At 42.0% G+C, this 19,358-nt stretch overlaps 2 protein-coding genes across 2 annotated transcripts; both read left to right on the top strand.

Moving 5' to 3' along the window:
* Window positions 1-881: 881 nt before the first annotated feature.
* On the top strand, window positions 882-3,339 carry nfkbil1 (nuclear factor of kappa light polypeptide gene enhancer in B-cells inhibitor-like 1). The gene is made up of 4 exons (XM_031742536.2): window positions 882-1,427; window positions 1,522-1,634; window positions 2,287-2,398; window positions 2,479-3,339. The coding sequence occupies exons 1-4, from the start codon at window positions 1,154-1,156 to the stop codon at window positions 3,066-3,068; spliced, it is 1,089 nt and encodes a 362-aa protein (XP_031598396.1). The 5' UTR covers window positions 882-1,153; the 3' UTR covers window positions 3,069-3,339.
* Window positions 3,340-4,784: 1,445 nt separating this feature from the next.
* On the top strand, window positions 4,785-18,514 carry atp6v0a2a (ATPase H+ transporting V0 subunit a2a). Its single transcript, XM_039614754.1, has 21 exons — window positions 4,785-4,793; window positions 5,474-5,632; window positions 5,922-6,000; window positions 6,204-6,301; window positions 8,538-8,675; window positions 9,014-9,111; window positions 9,232-9,358; window positions 9,499-9,581; window positions 9,666-9,759; window positions 9,830-10,042; window positions 11,512-11,569; window positions 11,674-11,813; window positions 11,899-12,056; window positions 12,151-12,241; window positions 12,332-12,450; window positions 13,411-13,621; window positions 13,717-13,836; window positions 13,920-14,039; window positions 14,297-14,414; window positions 14,554-14,725; window positions 18,367-18,514. Exons 1-21 carry the CDS (start codon window positions 4,785-4,787, stop codon window positions 18,512-18,514), a joined length of 2,553 nt encoding a protein of 850 aa, XP_039470688.1.
* Window positions 18,515-19,358: the final 844 nt, after the last annotated feature.

Genomic DNA, 19,358 nt, shown 5'->3' with positions numbered 1-19,358 from the left:
TATAATTTCCCGGTTGGTTGGTGGGGTGTATAACATCAAAATAACTACAAAAATAAGTGCCCACAGGCATTTCCCATTGTTTGCCAATTGCAGATGCTTTCTTCTGGAAAGCTTACAACTAACATTTGATAAAACAACTTAAGATGTTACACTGAATGAAATAAGGGTAATAAAGATGATTGTTCCACATATATTTGTTTTCTTTTTGCATTGGTTCTTCAGTTTGGTGCCTGTGAGGTCATTTTATGCAAGAGCAGATATGAAGTTAGCCTGTGAGGCTGCTATTAGTGACTTATAATTCTTTCATTTTTGGAAAAGGCAGGAATGTTAGTGTTATAGGTTGGCAGTTTTGTTTCTTATGAACTTCATTTAATGAGTTGTGCAAACTTACAACTGTACATTTTGAGGAAAATTTCTTCTGCTTAGCTAAACTCAATTTGAAATCTGTGCACTTAAAGCAAACTGGAAAAGATTACTGACATCAGCCAAACTGTGAGTGATTTCTTTTTACAGTGTAGTCTCTCAGTAAAATGAATTCCCTGTGATCCTGTCTGCAGCTGACAAACTGAAGTGGTGCTTCTGAATAAAGAATCTTCATTCATGCTTCAGGCCCTGCTCTACAGCGAGATGCAGTCGGGCAGCTTTCAGGCAGCTGGAGCAGTTGTTTCTCTGCTCAAGGTTTAGTCACAGTTATGGACATAAAATCAAACTTCAAAACAATGTCCAAAGTCATGTGGCAAAGCTTTTATCAGGGAACAGTGGAGTGCATGACAATGCTCATTATTTGCCTTGTGAAGAAGCTGGAAACATTGCACTGAAATACAATACAATATATCTGTCTTCACATGATGAGGGGCAGACCTGTAACCTGCTTAGTTTATTTAGTTTTATTATTTATTTTTATCTGCATGCTATACTACGTTATCTTAATCCAAGACAAACATGTTGTAGGACCTGACCTTCTCAGCAGCAATGCAAAACGTAATTTTTCACTTTCGTAGTTAATGCTGCCATCTTGTGGTAACACAGGACATTATCGGTCCCCGGAACCTGTTTCCTTGCTCTTGCTAACTCCGGACCTATTAAAAAGACGGACCGAATCCTGTTAGCAAAAGCTAATCCAAATTAGCCTCGCATTTGTTTGTGTGTAGTAATGGTGTCCCGCAAACAGACGCGGGTGTGGAAGTACGTGAACGACGGCAGTTTGATGAAACTGAAATCATACCTACGGAAACACACGGATCTGGATGTGAACTTTTCCCAGGGTAAGAGACAGAGGAGCCCGCTGCACCTGGCCTGCTGCCTGGGGGACGACGCTGTTCTGCGGCTGCTGCTGAAACACGGAGCCGATGTTCTCCAGAGGGACCACAAAGGGGACACGGCGCTACACGTCGCGGCCAACAGGGCTCTTAAACACGGAAAAACGGGTGAGGATGACCTGGAGATTAAAATTAATAATTGAATAAATAGCTTTGTCCGCCGCTAATTGTTAACTTTGTGTATTTGGGGGGGCTCTTTCAGCGTTAGATGACCTGGTGGTGCCTCTGAGAAAACACTGCCCTGAAGCCCTAAACGTCCAAAACAGAGCCGGAGTCACACCGCAAGACCTGCTGAACTGGATGAAACATCCAGAGGTAAAAGTGAGCTGAAACTATTAACTGAAACCGGAATAAACAAATCCCATCAAACTAAACATGGGACATAGAGGTGGGACAGCTAAGATATGTAGCATATGAAGATGCAAGGAGGACAGGTGGTGAAGGTGAATAAGTTTAAATACCTGTGGTCAAACATCCAAAGCCTGACAGAGTAGAGGATGTGAAGGCTTTTACTGAGAGTACCCAGTATCGACAGGAAACAGTACGTCATAGGGACAGCTCAGTTTGAGCTATTTGGAGACAAAGTTAGAGAAGCATGGCTGAGATGGTTTGGACATGTTCAGAGGAGAGAGAGTAGATATATTGGACTAAAGATGTTTAGTATGGAGCTGCCATGCAGGAGGAAAAGAGGAAGACCACAGAGGAGGTGTTGTCATGGAATTTGTTTGTGAGTCACGGGATTATAAATAGCTCAAAGCTACGTGGTTCATAACATTACCTAAGATTAGATTTGAGGAAATGCAGGGTGAGTGTGTGAGGGTTTCTTACTCAGCACAGCCAGACCTCATTACCGATGAATTTGGTTGTAATAAACTGAGCTCAGCTCTGATGTGTTGGATTATCCATCTCAGATTGATTTCCATGCGTCTTCAGTAATATTTACATGTTTCCCTGACATTTATCGCAGGCTGCAGAAAACATGAGCCATCCACGTGAAGCAGACCCTGAAAAGGAATTCCTGGAGAAGCTGTTTGACGAATGCGAGGATGAATTCTATGAAACCTTTGGAGTATATGATGGTAAATCCTAAACGTCACCGATGAATCTGAGTTTGACTCTCTCTCTGCTTGATGATAACGCTGCTGTATTTGTTTCACAGCTGATGACTTTCTTCCCGTTGATGATGACGAGGAAGACTTTGGGGACTGGGCTGATCGCATCCGGAAGGAATACTATGATAAAAAACACGCCCAGGCCCAGAGACTCGCAGCCTCATCTTCTGGGTGGAAAAGAAGCAAGAGTAAACGAGAGAAAGAGGAAGAAGAGCGAAGCAGCAGGGAGCTGCACAAAAGGCTGCAGAAGGAGCACGAGGAATATCTGGCTCGTGCAGCTCGCAAAGAGGAGGAGACTCGGCGTGGCAAGAAGCGGCAGTATGATGAAAGGTGCGCGGCGACCTTTCAGGGTGGCACCTCGGCAGGCAGCACAAAGCTGAGCTTCGATGACATCCCCTGGCCGGCTCCGAGAGGCACGGTCCAGGAGATGATCGAGGTCATGCTGCATGGTGTGGACCGAAAGGACGTACCGACGTTTCGTAAAGCGCTTCGAAAGCAGCAAGCGCTGTGGCACCCCGATAAATTCGCTCAGCGATGTGAAGCTCGATTGGAGGAGAAGGACAAACAGAAGATCCTGGATACAGTCACCGCTCTGTCACAGGAGCTCAACAGACTGGCTCAGAGTTTGAAGACTTGAAAATCACACCATGAACGTTATATGTGCTGATGCACAGTCATGACATGTTGGTTGGTTTGTTTTTCTGCCCATTTGATCAAAGAATAAACTTAATATATTGTTTTACTGTACGATAGAGTGCCTTAATAGACACACATGGACACTCTCGGCCACATAATGTTTAGCAAGTTTTCCTGGATCTTATTTATTGTCTTTCTGCCTCCCCCACTGATGAGAACATGTCATATGGGTCATCAGAGCCAAGCAGCTTGTCTTTTCTTTTCCATAAAGAGGATCTCAAATACGCTTCTGGAAGAATGGTCAAAAGTTCCTATACACATGCTCCTAAACCTCGTGGAAAGCCTTCCCAAGACAGCTGAAGCTGTTATAGCTGCAGAGGGTCAGCCGACATAATCTACTTTACAAAACAGTCCACACCTTGTTACGACACCGCCACGTTCTCTGTTTTGTAAGCAGTGGCTCCGCTCAACCGGATGAACTGTGTGATGACAGCGTTTGTATAGTATTATATCTGTATTTTAGGTCTAGCGGTTATTTGTGAACATCCCTGGTTTGTCACTAAGAGGAGGAGACACAAATACAACCTTGCTAGCTGCTCCCAGTTACAAGCTCAGCGCCCGGATCCATCCGCTATGGTGACCCTTTGGGAAATAAGGGAGCAGCCAAAACCACCTTTCTTCTTACTATCTGACAGCTATCTGTCAAAATACTGGAAGCGGCTTGTCTCGCCATCTACGAGGAAAAAAATAAGTTGCTCAAAGAGATTTTAGTTGTTGTAATATTCAGATTCTGAGTGCGATCCTGAAAGTCCTAATGGATGAAGCTCTGACCTCTGGTTTATAAACTGGTCATATGAGAATGTGCAAAAACAAAGACATGTAAATGTAACTGATATGTGAGTCTCTGCTTGTAAGATGAAAACTCCATGATTTCTTTCTTCTTATAAAACATCACTCAGGTGACATTAGTGTTGAGTCATGTTGTGCGTGTCTCATCGATTATGTGCTGCAGCAGATGATTGGCTGCATTCAAATCCGCTGGAAAAAGTTATCAGAACTAAAACTCTATTTTAAAAACGTTCAAATCACCGCCCGAAAACAGCCCAAATAAAGACTTTCACATACAAAGAAAAGCATATGGTCGGTCGGTTTTCAGCGATGGAACCGAATAAGAAGATGCACTGGTTGCCAGGTTTGTGAGCTAACCCCCTTAAAAAAAACAGTTGCCATTCAAGAGACAAAAGAATGAAGGGGTTTGTTTATATCCTGAATTTATACTGTAGCTTTTTAAAAATAATATATACATAAAGTATATTTTATCATTAATTGTGATGCCTGCGCTTACAACAACCACAAATGAAATAATCGAGTAATATTCACTCATATTTCACATTCATACAAATCAGATACAGAGCATGATTTCCCCACAGTTAGATTACAGTCACTATACAGCAAACAATTAGCTTAATTAATTTGCTTGATTTGTTTTAATACATCAGGACATTACATATATTCAAAACGATCAATGAATATTATATATAGTAATTATTTTTTCATTTTTCTTCTGCTAAGTGTATGGTGTGTCACTTCTTCCTGGTTTAAAGCAAAAGAGGAGAGGAGGAGACTTTTTTTAATTTAAAGCTTATTTTCATGATTATGTATTTTTGATATTATTTTACTCTTTTTTTTGGAAATCATACCTGTGCCTGGTAAACTGATGCAGTGGGTATGTAGTGAGGTCACCTGGGCGCTACTGAGCTCTGAGGTAGCTTTTTTTTTAAAAAATAAACTGAGAACGACGGATTATTTCAGAGGAAGGGACCGTACCTGGCAACCCGGGGGACGCAATCTGTGTCAATTGCCGGGCGACGTAGCGCGAATAAAGGCCGTAGCCTATTTCTGACTGTGGCTTATTTTTAACCGGCGAGGCCGCCTTTAGCCCCGTTTGTCTGCGTGACGTGTTGATAATTTATCCTCTAGCTTGCCTGTTGCTCGTTTCCATCTGTGTTGTGTCGTTTTTCGGGTTTTTCTTTGTCTTTCTTTTTTTTTTTTTTTTGCGCTGTGATGATGACAGGTGTCAGAGGTAAAGATTCCTCAGGATGACGCCTTTCTCCGCGATCGCTCCGCGTAAAATGTGCATCGGGGAGCTTTCTTCCTTTGTTTTGCTGCTCTTTATTCAGTAGATACCCGGCGACCCTCCCGCTGAAAAACAAACCGGCGCAGTATGAGGACAGTCCCAGCCCCCCTCTTGTGAAAATCGTCGTTATTAATATGGATGCATTAATTAATCCCGGGGGCGAGTTAATTGGCTGAGGGGGCTCATTTCGCTGATTTGTTGCGATGTCGTGTTTTCGCTTGTAGTCAACGGCTCGTCGTCCGCGTTCAGTAGGCTACCGTGGGGGGTAGGGGGGAGAGATTACGAGGCAGGAGGATCTGTCTGTGTGGCAGATAAAGATGGTGTTCAGGAGTGAGGAGATGTGCTTGGCGCAATTGTTTCTGCAGTCCGGCTCTGAATATGACTGCATTAGTGAGCTCGGAGAGCTGGGGCTGGTCGAGTTCCGAGATGTAAGTAGAGAAAACACTTCAATGTGTGAATGGAAGATGTGTGTCACCAGTTTAAAGAGTATTTGCATTTTGTCACCTGATTTAATTGATTATGCATGCATATTTAAGGGAGGGGAGCAAGACGGGGCATCTATCTAGATAATATACAGTGACTATACCTGACCAGCAAAAAGGAGGATACAGTTTTAATGATATAAAAAAACACACATCAGTGAACCTCACTATGATGTTATTATGCATCATGCAGTAACCTGCATCCGTCTGACTTGTGATGCTCCTCTTGTTTCAGCTCAACCCAAGTGTCAGCTCATTCCAGCGGCACTTCGTCAGCGAAATCAAGAGATGCGAGGAGATGGAGAGGATTCTGGGTAAGAACGGAGAGCACCTGGGATGCGTGCTCCAAACCCTGAGCACGCACCTGTACAGTTAATTTACTCGGGTAGCAAGAATGTCGTGGTTGACTGTGCTTTGTAAAAAGTTTGCCCTCAGAGATTTAGGCTTCACCGCTTCCTCTGATGGCTAAGTAGTAATTAATATGAAAAACAAACAATCAGCAAATCTGTGTGCGCAGGCTACCTCCTGAGGGAGATCCAGAAGGCTAAAATAGCCATTCCACAGGAGGATGAGAGTCCACTTGCTCCACCCCCAAGACAGGTCCTGGAGATCATGGTGAGTTTATGCAAATATATTGGGAAGTAGGGGTGATGGAGGATTTACATTCATTTTAATACCCTACTCAGTGATTTTCCAGAACTCGACCCTCTACTGCATTTAGACATTTGTTTTTTTTGATCAGAGGCTTTGATTGGCTTGTAACTTTCCGCCTCTAAACGCTACATTGTGATGTTTTGTTGTGAACAGTGGCTAACAGAGCTGCAGAAAACTTGACGTGATGATGAAAATAGCTCAGGTGATGGCGAGGAGCCAGAATTCCTCTCGTTTTTTGATTGAAAACTATTATTAATTAATTACACTGGAATACCTGTTGTATATAAAGGAAACTGTATAGGTATGACAAGCACATATAGAGTCATGGACAAACAGTATTCGTGTATCTTCTTACTATAATATCTATTCTCTAACTCCTCGTAGATGCCCTAATCAACCTGGATGAGACTTGCTATATAAATTAGCTAGAGTAACAGGATTATCAAGCTCTAAATAGCATTTAGAACAAATTATAAATGATAAAACAAACAGCGATGTTACCTATACGTTGATGTTTGTAAATACAACAATTTTTAGTTTTGTGACTGCAATGTGTGACACTAAAAGTATCTGGAAGTAATTACTTTCTCTCATGCAATGAAAACTGAGCTTGTAAAAAAAGAAAAATAATTAATACATGTACTTATTGTTCATTTTTTTCTATCTCACTGTATGCATTGATAGGATGAAGATAAAATTAACACACGTCTTTTTTTTTTTTTGTATGTGATCCAGAGCTTCAGGCCTGGCATGAACTACTCATAGGATTATCATAAATGACCCCATTGGCCCATTTTAGTCTCATGAGAGAGTTAAGGAAATATGACATTCATATCTCTGTTTAAAAGATCCTACTGTAGTAAAGGAATTTGTTTTTTTGTCATTGTTTATCCAGTGATGGATAAACGATTTGTTCATCTCATCATCATGTAGATATATTTCAGACATATTTAAGCTAGTCTATAAAGTTTGTCTGCACAGCACGAGTTTGTCTCAGCGATCCCACCAATAGAAGTGAATAGAATTCACTTCTTGAACTTAACTGCAGCTGATGACTAATGTGTTTTCATTTATTCTTTTAGCCTGTAGCCCATTCTGACATCGTTTATTGTTGGATTTTGTGTTATACATAACTCAAGTGAAGGTTGCATCTGCATACATGGTGGTGAAATGGTAGAAAATTGGTCCCAATATTCCAGTTTAGGCTCTCCATCCATTTGTAATATTTTAGAAGAGATACTTTCCAAAGTATCGCTCATATTTTCACAGCACATAACCTCCACTCCATTTCGGGAACCAGTTAAAAATTTTATTTCTTGTTTTTAAGAGTCTCCGTGGTTTGAACTTTTGAAACCCTGCAATCCTGCCAGAGCGCAGAGGTGTACGAGCCAGCTCCTCTTAGAGCCAGGCTTTGAAAGCAGAGGCGATTGAGTCTTTTCAGTGTTGGCACAACCTGCCTTTTTGCAGCGAGCTGCCCAGTTTCTCAGTCATTTTAAAACACTTTTGAAAACCTACTTTTCTCATTTTCCTTTCGGGTCCAGTCGAGCAGAGTACCCTGGCTTTTATTATGCAAACGCAGTCTTAGAAATAAACTTTGACGTGAATCTGCTGGTTCACCAAGTTAACTGAACAGGTTTTTCAGCTGATGAACTGAGACCTAAAGAGACGGTTCACTCCCCCAAAAAGCAAATATTCTCCACGTAGATAAACTAGAAACTTGGTATCATTAGCTTTGTGGTGCACAACGTGACAAAAATGATCATAATATTTTTTTAAAAAGCAGCAATGTGCCATTTCACAAACCATGACCCGGTTACTCAGAAATCCACAAGGGTTGTGAGCAGTTTCATGTGAGAACTGCTTTTTTTGCTACTAAAATGCTCTCAAGGCTTGCAGCCTTTAATCGAATCCTCCTGCCTCAGCAGCAGACCGAGCCTGCTGTTGATTGTTGCAGTTGGGAGCGAATCACAGCTGACCCATATCTGATTGTCTAAAATGACAGACAGTCAAATATGGGTCACTCTTTCACGGCGTCACAAGCACGAGCCTCTCATTGCTGCTGCACGCATGCTTCCTGCACGCATGCTTCCTGCACACTGGCGTGGTTGCCTGAATGAAATAAAATACTCAGAATAAAATTTGTGGATTTATTTATTTAATTTTTATTTATTTTTGGCGTGTTCCTTGTCATGTTCAGGAGCAGCTTCAAAGGCTGGAGATGGAGCTGAGCGAGGTGGCGAAGAACAAAGAGAAGCTTCAGAGGAACCTCCTCGAGCTCACCGAATACACGCACATGCTGAAGATCACGCGGACCTTCATCCACAGCCGCTCCAGAGTGAGTGCGTTTCCGATCTTTTCTCGCATCAGTGTCCTGCTCCTTGGGCGAGGCGCCTACCCCTCGCCTCCCCGGCAGCATCTTGTTTTCTTGTCGCTGACATGTTTTATTTCCCTCAGTGACAGAGCTGGAACTAATGCTGACTTTAATTAATAACACGGTCACAGTGCAGCTGTTACCAGCGTCACCTGACTCACCCGGGCTGTGAGACAGGCAGCTGTGAGAGTAAACATTACAGTCCAGCGTGTGAACATTACATCAGCTTTGTGTGCTAGAAATGTGCGAGGAGCACTCGATGGAAGCCGTCATGAATGAAACATGTTCCTTTTTATAATTAGCATGAGGCTCTTGGTAACCAGTATGAAGAGTTCCCCACCATGGAGACAGACTCGGTCACAGGATCCACTGGCATGCAGAGGCTCGGCGCCAAGCTTGGGTGAGCTCCGTATTATTTATGTATTCACAGCCGCTCCACCAGATGTCGTAAAGTTCTTCCACGGACATTTTTAAAAAGAAAAACAAAAGCAAAACCATACCTGACCTCTCCTGGGTGTAGGTTTGTTTCGGGTTTGATCCAGCGGGTGAAGGTGGAGGCCTTTGAGCGGATGTTGTGGAGAGTGTGTAAGGGTTACACCATCCTCAGCTACGCAGAAGTGGATGAAAACCTCGCCGATCTTGACACTGTAAGTCGTCTGAATGTCGTCTTAATGTTGCGAGGAAATCTTATAATTACACTGCAGGTTAGAATTAGCTGACGTGTTCTGTTAGCGTGAGCTCAGCCTGAGTACTTTCGCGTTAACGGGTCTGAACTGTGCTGTTTCAGGGTGAGATAAGCAAAAGTGTGGTGTTTCTCATCTCGTTCTGGGGAGACCAAATTGGACAGAAAGTGCAAAAAATCTGCGATTGGTAAGAATTAGACAGCTTTACCCTTTAATAGTCAGTATATTCTCCATCATTATCAGCCTGGACATCTGCCTTTGTTTCCCTCAGTTACCACTGCCACCTTTATCCACACCCTGAGAATGATGAGGAGCGAGCCGATGTGTTGGACAGCTTAAGGACGCGCATCCAAGACCTTAACAATGTAGGACTGAAGCCCTTTTTAATCATCGCAAGTTCAGAGCTAGCTTGTAGTTAACTGCTGTTTCCTGCAGGTGCTTCATCGCACTGAGGACTACTTGAGGCAGGTTCTGCAGAAGGCCTCAGAATCGGTCTATACCTGGGTGGTGCAGGTGAAAAAGATGAAGGCCATCTATCACATCCTCAACCTCTGCAGCTTCGATGTCACCAACAAGTGTCTGATTGCTGAGGTGTGGTGTCCCGTCAGTGACCTCACAAACCTGAGGGGGGCGCTAGAAGAAGGCTCAGTGAGTACAACGTTCTGAATTTAAATGCTGAATATTTATTGCTATTATTCAAGCAAAATTATTTTAATGCTCTCCAAATTGTAAGATTTTCTCTATCCTTAATCTGACAAATTCCATCCTCATCCGTAAGATTTCCCTCTCCCCATCCACCTCCTCCATCATCCGACATTTAAATGTATCTCTCCAGCGTTGGAAATCTTCCTCCGGTGGGAATCCCGAACACCTACCCAGGAGGGCGCCCAGGGGCATCCTTGTTTTGGCTCCTTTCGATGTGGAGGAACTCTGAGCCCCTCCCGGATGGCCGAACTTCTCTCTCTAAAACCAAACCCTTGTTTTCTTGTTTTTCGTTCTCACTACATTATTATCTGCACCGCATTTGTTTTCACTCAGGTTTTTGCTTCAGTAGGCATCACTTTTCCGTCTGTCGATCTCCTCCCTTCTCCCATCACTAACAAGACCCCGATCCTCCTCCACTTGGGGCTCATCCCGACCCGGTATTCAGCTTAGATTTGGTTGCTGATCCTCATTCCCGCTGCTTCACACTAGTGCGAGCTGGAACCGATCTCAGAACCACATCATCCTAAAAAGCAGAGATGAGATTCAAATGTTCCTGTGATCACCTGACTGTCCATAAAAATTATGAACAAATCGGTTAAGGGCCAGAAAGGTTTAGAATATCACAGGTCTATAAAATGGCCCTGTTGGGCCAGACACCCCATACTCCCGCAACACCTCCCACAGGACACCCCGAGGACACGGTCTTTTCTCCAAGTCCACAAAACACATGTATCATCAGAGAAATAAAGGTGGTCGTGTTCCACCAGGGCAAAACCGCATTGTTCCTCCTGTATCCGAGGTTCGACTAACGGACGAACCTCCTTTCCAGCACCCTGGCATAGACTTTCCCAGGAGGCTGAGGAGTGTGATCCCCTGTAGTTGGAACACACCCTCCGCCCCTCTTCTTTCCCAGGGAGGCTGAGGGAGTATCCCCTGTAAGAACACACCCTCCGGGTCTCCCTTCTTAAAGATGGGGACCACCACCCGGTCTGCCAGTCCAGGGGTACTGCCCCTGATCTCCACGCCCAACATTGTAGAGGCGTGTCAACCAGGACAGCCCTACAACGTCCAGAGCTTTTCAGGAACTCGGGGCGACCACATTTAAATGTATAAGTTAGAAATCTTTGAATCATACAAATGTTTTCCCCGAGGAATCTGCGTACTGTACTGTAAAACAAAATGTTTCTTGTTTTTTTTTCTCTCAGCATTATTATCTGCAGCATTTGTTTTTCTAGGTTTTTGCTTCAGTAGGCACTTTTTTCTCTTCTTGTACCATCCTCCTGCTTTATTCAGCTTATTTGGTTGCTTAAATTTCTCTCACCTGAAAAGGTTTGTGATCAGACATAATAACGAAGAGGGCCTATGGGGTGGGGATAAAATGCCCCTGTTGACGGTATGTCTTTTATCATCAGAGAAAAGCCCAGGTGAATCGAAGAACTCCACCCACCATCCAACAAGTGTGCTTTTTCAGTGTGGAGGCTAGCAGCAAAAGCATCTCTTTGTTTTCTTAGCAGCAAAGGATCTCTTTGTTTCAGAATAAATAAATAAATCGATCATGTTTCCATCATCGGCAGCTCCCTACACCATCATCACATTCCCGTTTCTGTTTGCTGTGATGTTTGGTGACCTCGGCCACGGGATGGTGATGAGCCTCTTCGCCTTGTGGATGGTGCTGATGGAAAAAAAGCAGAAGAAGAAACGCTCCAGTAATGAGGTGGGAATGACCTGTTATGATCATCTGTAATGCAGAGCTGGAGTATTGTAAATCAGTTTAGGCTTATCATTTTCATTGCTCTCAGATATGGGCTACGTTTTTCAACGGTCGCTACATCATCCTGATGATGGGGCTTTTTTCCATCTACACCGGCCTCATTTACAACGACTGTTTCTCCAAGTCTCTCAATATATTTGGCTCTGGCTGGAGCGTCAAGGCTATGTTCACTCATAATCAGTGGACGTGAGTTATCAGTGCAAACGCACACACTTAAACATATCAGTGCACACAGTCCTTTTACTTGTTTCTAATTTATTTTCATCTTTTTACTCTGTAGAAACAAAACGCTCCAAACAAATGCTTTGCTCACATTAGACCCTAATGTCAGTGGTGTTTTTAATGGACCGTACCCATTTGGCATCGACCCTGTGAGTAACTGCACTTAGGCGTCATACTCAAAATGTAACCGGGTCCTCCTTCAGTCATTTTCACTGAAATGCTTTTTAATACACCATCAGATATGGAACCTGGCAGTGAACCGTCTGTCCTTCCTCAACTCTTACAAGATGAAGATGTCAGTTGTCATCGGAGTCATTCACATGAGCTTTGGAGTGGTGCTGAGTGTCTTCAACCATTTGTAAGTGACTCAGAAAATTGTTTTTCTTCATATATCTACACCATCATTTAATATCAGGTACCCAAGGCGCTGGAAACATTCCTCAGAGATGTTGGTCCATGTTGACATGATAGCATCACACAGTTGCTGTAGATTTGTTGGCTGCACATCATGGTGGGAATCTCCCATTCCATCATATCCCAAAGGTGCTCTATTGGACTAAAAGCTGTGACTGTGGAGGCCAGCTGAGTACAGTGAACTCATTGTTATGTACAAGAAACTAGTGTGAGATGATTTGAGCTTTTTGAGATGTTATGTTATCCTGTCTGATAAGTTTACCAATAAAAAATCCTTACACTCTACCACAGGTCTAAACTGTTGACACAGTGCAAGATGGATCCATGCAGTCATGTTGTTTACTCAAATTTTGAAACTGCTGTCTCAGTCTCAAAGCAGAAATCAAGACTCATCAGACCAGGCAACATTATTCTAATCTTCTGCTCTTTAATTTTGGTCAGTTCGCGTGAATTGCTGCCTCAGTTTCCTGTTCTTAGGTGACAGTCTTCTGCTTTTGGAGCCCATCTAGTTCAAGTGTGTGTGTTCAAGTTTTTTCTTCTGCACACCTTGGTTGTAACTAGTGCTTATTCCAGTCACTGTTGCCTTCCTATTGGCTCTAAACAATCTGGTCTTTGACCTCTAGCTTCAGCAAGGCATTTTCACCCAGAGATGTACTGCTAATTGGACGTTTTATCTTTTTGTCCTACTCTATGTAAACCTGGTTATGTGGGAAAATCCTAGCAAATCATCAGTTTCTGAAATGCTACATTCAAGGTCACTAAAATCACCTTTCTTCCCCATTCGGGGGACACACATAGCATTCCTGCTATGGTCTTATTACTCACAAACTACTTTATTTTTTTGTTTACATTAAGTCATAACACTTTTTTTTTTTTTATCCCTGTACACTTTTCCTCCCTTCAGGCACTTCCGACAGAAGTTCAACGTCTACCTGCTGTTTCTTCCTGAGCTGCTCTTCCTGCTGTGTCTCTTTGGCTATTTGGTTTTCATGATTTTATACAAGTGGTTGATGTTTGATGCACGTTACTCCAGCCAGGCGCCCAGCATCCTCATCCACTTCATCAACATGTTTGTCATGCAGGGGAAGGATATCACTCGTCTATACCCAGGGCAGGTATGTGTCCTGGTAATAATAATCTGTCGATCGGCTTGTATTCTGGCGGATACTCCCTATAGCATGAGTTTAAGCATGCCGCCTTGCTTCCACAGATTGGCCTGCAAATCTTCCTACTTGTCGTAGCGATGCTGTCAGTTCCTGTGCTGCTGTTCGGAAAACCTCTCTACTTGTATTGGCTCTACCGTGGAGGCAAAGGCCTGCGCAGACGCAGAGTGAGTCTAGTCCAAAATACCGCAGTCTGTTATTTTGGATCTTTATTCAGTACCTAAAAATAGTATTTGTTGCCACACCTCAGGGTTATGAGAGGGTGAGGCGTGTAAGCGAGGATGACGGCTCCACAGCACCATCCTATGATGATGATGATGAAGAGGAGGGACTTGATGAAGTGACCAACAGAGAAGCTCTTCCCAAAGAGGTCGGAGAAAAATGATCTCTTACATTAAGGAATCTGTCGGTTTAAGTGTGATTCATTGTGTCTTCATTTTTCCATCCACCTTGCTAATTGCACCTGTGGTATTCAGCATTATACAAGACAAAGTAGGGCAGCAGAACAGGGTCACCAGTGGAGCTAATTCAGTACCAGCATTACAGCATACTTTAATAAATCCTACATTTTTTTTAACAGTAGGAATTAGGCTTAATATTTTATACATAATCTGAACTGTTTTGCAGTTTGACTTTGCAGATGTGCTGCTGCACCAAGCCATTCACACCATAGAGTACTGCCTGGGCTGCATTTCCAACACTGCGTCCTACCTGCGTCTCTGGGCACTCAGCCTGGCTCATGCCCGTAAGTGCATTCAGGTCAAGCTGTCTTCCCATGAGCTGCCTGTGCCTCTTTCTTTCTGCTTACTTTGCATTTCTCTACATTTGGTATGCCTTCATTTTTGTAAATCTCGTTTGTTGTGCGCTGTTTCTGTCGGCTTCAGAGCTGTCGGAGGTGCTGTGGGACATGGTAATGCGCCTGGGTTTCAGGATCACCACAAAAGTCGGTGTAGTGCTTTTGGTCCCTGTGTTCGGCCTCTTCGCCACGCTCACCGTGTCTATCCTGCTCGTCATGGAAGGCTTATCAGCTTTCCTCCATGCTCTCCGACTTCACTGGTGAGGCCATGCGCTCCTTTTTATTGCACTGGCTAATCTATATGTGAGTTTTCTTCATACAGACAGATAAACTATATAAACAAAAATGGACCATACTTCTTAACCTTTGAATTTAGATGTTTTTTGTCACACTGCCACAGGTGTATAAATTCATGTCCCATGATCATGCGGTCTGTTTTTGCAAACGTGTGAAAGAATGGGTCGTTCTACAGAGCTCGCTGAATTCAAACAACCACTGCAACAAGACTTATGCCACGATCAACTGAAAGATGTATTAATTCATAGTGAAACGTTGGAACCACCAACACTCTGCTGACTCAGTAACTGCAGAGTTGCAAACCTCGTCTGACAATAACATCAGCACAAAAACTGTGCACTGGGAGCTTCATGGCATGCGCGACTGAGCAGCTCCTGTAGGTGTAATGTGTAGGTTGGCCACTACTTATGTTGATATGATGAACCTAGCATGAGCAACACCACAAACCACAGCATTCATGGGATATTTATACATAATATACCTACATTTCAGTGCCAGTCCCTAGAGCTGCGGTGTCAAACATAAGGCCCAGGGCCCAGAATCAGCCTGAAAAACTCCAACCTCACCCACAGAGATGTTTTAAAAAATGTGATCCTTCACATTTTCCAAAACCTCTCAGTGAGCCTGACAAAGACTTCCCCTATGTCCATTTATACTACACCAAAGTAATGAAGTATAGATAAACAATTAAATTACAAATAAGCTACCAGAACTTTTTTTGTAACTTAACACGTTTACTTCTAATTTAAATCCCAAAGAGTTCTGCTGACAGATGTCTTTCATTTACTACATGAACATTTTTTATCATGTAGAAAAAACAGTAATAGACTGTTAAAATTGCACTTCTTTTTCATATATCAAGATATCTGAGCGATCCAATATGTAGTTAAACTTCCTCACACTGACAGAAAGGGGAGTTTCATTGGTCTGACCCACTTAAGATCAATGTGGCCTGCAATGTTAAATGAGATTGGCACTCCAGCCCTAAAGCCTAGGTGTTTAAAATACTTAAAAATTAACACATGAACAAAAAACAGTACAAACCTAAATTCACCAACCAACAGAAAAGGCTATTTTCCTAAATAAGTTTAAATATCTCATGTAAGAGCGCAGAGGTGGAGGTACTATTTCTTTGTGTTCTTGAGCTAAAAACTCATATATGCCCAATTATGTAAGGAAGTAAAATTTATATTTATATAGCACCTATGGAGACAAATATCACAAAGTGCTTCACAGCAAAAAAATGATGAACAACAAAACGTAGAAAAATAAAAAGTTACCAAGGCAAGTTTTAAAAGATGCGTTTTTATCTGCTTTTTTAAAGAAATCACAGAGTCCACAGATTTCAGATTAGAGAAAGTTCCAAACTGTGGGCCTCTGTGGCAAAAGCTCGATCTCCTTTAGTGCTCAGCTTTGTATGCTGCACAGCTCCACGTCACACAAGCTTTGTAACTGTAGCTTCATGATGAGTTTATGATCAACAATCTTATGAAATAATGATTGTCTAACATTTTTAATCTCCTATTCATTTGTGAATCATTATAAGAGGCTTGGTTGATGTAGCTTTTGGTTATGAACAAGAGCTGAAACATTAACTTACACTTGAAGATGTCGGGAAACTTTTTGCAGCATGAAATAACCTCTAAGAAGTCTTCATGCAGGGACTTTTTTTTATTGTTGTTGTTGTTGTTTTTTGTTTTGTTGAGTCATTGAGCCTTAAAGAAGAAGCAAACTTACAGTTTCCTTAATGTTTAGTATAAGACTGAGTTTACTATGATGCTGTAGACTGACATCCTTTCTTTTTGGACCCAAATACAAACTAAAAACACAATTTAAAATAAGTACAAGCCATGAACTAAACCGCAGAAAGCCAAAAATCAGCTGTGAATCAAGGTAGTTCTGGAGTCAAAAGGCTCACAGGAGGAAAATAAGGGATCAAAAGAGAAAAGTGAAAGTAATTACACACAGCTGAAGACAGTTAGGGCAGATCAAAAGAAGTTAAACTAGTCCAGAGGTGAAAGATAATAGACAGGAAATAAACAGAGACTGAATGTACACAAGACTCCCTTAATTTGGGATGAGTATACAAACAGAAAGGAGACAGTGGAAGACTGAAATATAATAATATCAAACCAGTAACTGAATGACTGTTAGGGCACATGAACTAATCACCTGTTTACCAGGAAAACCTAAACTTATTCTCTTCAGTTGTTCTTTTAGGTGAAAGAAAGCTATTAGGCAGACAGGAAATAAACAAGAGACAACAATATCAAAGCTGAATGTTTTTGGAAGTAGTTTTTAGTTTGTGTTTAAGACTGTGTGCAGGTGACTATTACTGTAATAATTATTAAACTTAACAAAAAACAAATATACCCATTTCAGATTTATTTTTACAATATAACATCTCCAACAAATATACATTTCTGACATTCAAAAAAAAACAAAAACAAATCAGCGACCAATATAGCCACCTTTCTTTGCAAGGACACTCAAAAGCCTGCCATCCATGGATTCTGTCAGTGTTTTGATCTGAGAACATTGGAAGCACTTTTCCCTCCTTGTAAATCTCACATTTGATGATGGACCACAGGTTCTCAATGGGGTTCAGATCAGGTGAACAAGGAGGCCATGTCATTAGTTTTTCTTCTTTTATACCCTTTCTTGCCCAACCAGTGGAATTGTCCTGCAATCATGTTTTCTTGAAGGATGCAGACTTCTTCCTGTACCACTGCTTGAAGAAGGTGTCTTCCAGAAACTAGGACTGGGAAGCTTGACTCCATCCTCATCTTTGATGATACCAGCTGTATTCACCTGTTTACCCTCTGCCCTTTAAATCCAGCCATGGGCCCATTATCTGGCTCATCAAGACTCACTTCATTTCATCAGTCCATAAAACCTTAGAAAAATCAGTCTTGAGATATTTCTTGGCCCAGTCTTGACGTTTCAGCTTGTGTGTCTTGTTCAGTGGTGGTCGTCTTTCAGCCTTTCTTACCTTGGCCATGTCTCTGAGTGAAGCTCACCTTGTGTTGGGCACTCCAGTGATGTTGCAGCTCTGAAATATGGCCAAACTGGTGGCAAGTGGCATCTTGGCAGCTGCATACTTTTCTCAGTTCATGGGCAATTATTTAATCCACACGCTGTTATTTAGTTGACTATTTTGAATGAAACAAGATTGTTTGATGATCACGCTTCATTTGCAATTTAAGACTGCTGCATCCCTCTGCAAGATATCTCACTATTTTTGACTTTTCTGAGCCTGTCAAGTCCTTCTTTTGACCCATTTTGCCAAAGGAAAGGAAGTCTCTCGATGCACACCTGATATCAGGGTGTTGATGTTTTAGAACAAACCCCTTCTCATTACAGAGATGCACATCACCTAATATGCTTAATTGGTGTCAGGCTTTGAGCCTATACAGCTTGGAGTAAGACAACATGCCCTGCTGCCAAAATACTCATTTTTTAATTCTGCAGCAAGCTAAACTGGAAGCTTGCTTTGAAACCTAAAGCAGCAGATACATTGAATGATATAATCATGGCTGCTAAACAGAAATCTTTACAGTTGTCTGCCTTTGTTAAGCGTTACTGATTTACTGTTCGATCTCAGGGTGGAGTTTCAGATAAATTCACCAACCTGTCAAGTTTGTGCAATTGATTTGAAAGTCCCTCCGTTTTTGAGCAAGACGGCTTGCTTTGAAACCTCTGAACTACCGGACACGACTGGAAACAGACTTTACAGTTGGGAAGGTTACTGAAAGTTGGAACAATTCACACTGTGATAAACAAACCTTCAAGACAATTGATTTGAAAGTCATTCTTGTAGCAGCGTTTTTCACCACGACAATTTTTAAATGTCATCGGCTGTGCTGACTGCCTTACTACTGCACCCAGCAGACTTCTGAGTATACAGAGGCTCGCGGTCCTTGTTCTGTTATTTGGGTTTTGTAGGTGAAACATTGCTCAGCACTACTCATCTCACCAGTTGGGTTTGATTTCAATATTTCATTTACACTGTGCTGTGTAAACTGGTTTTTGCATTACTTACAACATGGTATTTAAACAGTTAATACAGTGCAACGTAAAGTTTCAGATGTTACAGCACCGTCTAAAAACCATATCAAGCATCCTGATGTAGTGCCATAGAGATTTTTTTTTGTTGTTGCTTTTTTTAAGACGATATCTAATGATGGGATGCCTCTGGGTTTGTTTGTTTTTTAAATTTCTTCTCCTTGTGATGAAAGAAATACTTTTAGGCAGTAAATTTAAAGACAAATTAAACCATTGCAACCCTTTTTTGTGAGGCTGTCACAACGCACTTTGCAGAAATGATTGTACAAATTGAAAGTTTTCACAGATAACTGCGATGATGCCAAATGAAAATAATCAACTGTTTGCTGTTTGCTTATTTACTTATTAATGCATTTATTTAAATGTAACCTCCCCTGTAATCTATAGAAGAAGAAAAAACACTGAAATACTACAGAAAAAAAAGCCTTAGGTCTTTCTTTCTTTGATGATACCGCTTATTGCATTTGTTAATGATGATTAATCATGGTATTTATTTAAATTATCGTCCGTACAATAATAGTTGAATATTTT

Source organism: Oreochromis aureus, linkage group 7 (genome assembly GCF_013358895.1).
Source record: "Oreochromis aureus strain Israel breed Guangdong linkage group 7, ZZ_aureus, whole genome shotgun sequence".
Taxonomy (NCBI): Eukaryota; Metazoa; Chordata; class Actinopteri; order Cichliformes; family Cichlidae; genus Oreochromis; species Oreochromis aureus.
This window is presented reverse-complemented; position numbering and strand designations above follow the sequence as displayed.

Excerpts from the sequence above, each read along its gene's own strand:
- nfkbil1 (XM_031742536.2), top strand. The coding sequence starts at position 1,154 with ATGGTGTCCCGCAAACAGACGCGGGTGTGGAAGTACGTGAACGACGGC. Across the intron at positions 1,635-2,286 it reads ACTGGATGAAACATCCAGAG|GCTGCAGAAAACATGAGCCA; the intron begins GTAAAAGTGAGC and ends CATTTATCGCAG. Across the intron at positions 2,399-2,478 it reads AACCTTTGGAGTATATGATG|CTGATGACTTTCTTCCCGTT; the intron begins GTAAATCCTAAA and ends TTTGTTTCACAG.
- atp6v0a2a (XM_039614754.1), top strand. Across the intron at positions 6,001-6,203 it reads GGAGATGGAGAGGATTCTGG|GCTACCTCCTGAGGGAGATC; the intron begins GTAAGAACGGAG and ends CTGTGTGCGCAG. Across the intron at positions 13,622-13,716 it reads CTCGTCTATACCCAGGGCAG|ATTGGCCTGCAAATCTTCCT; the intron begins GTATGTGTCCTG and ends TTGCTTCCACAG.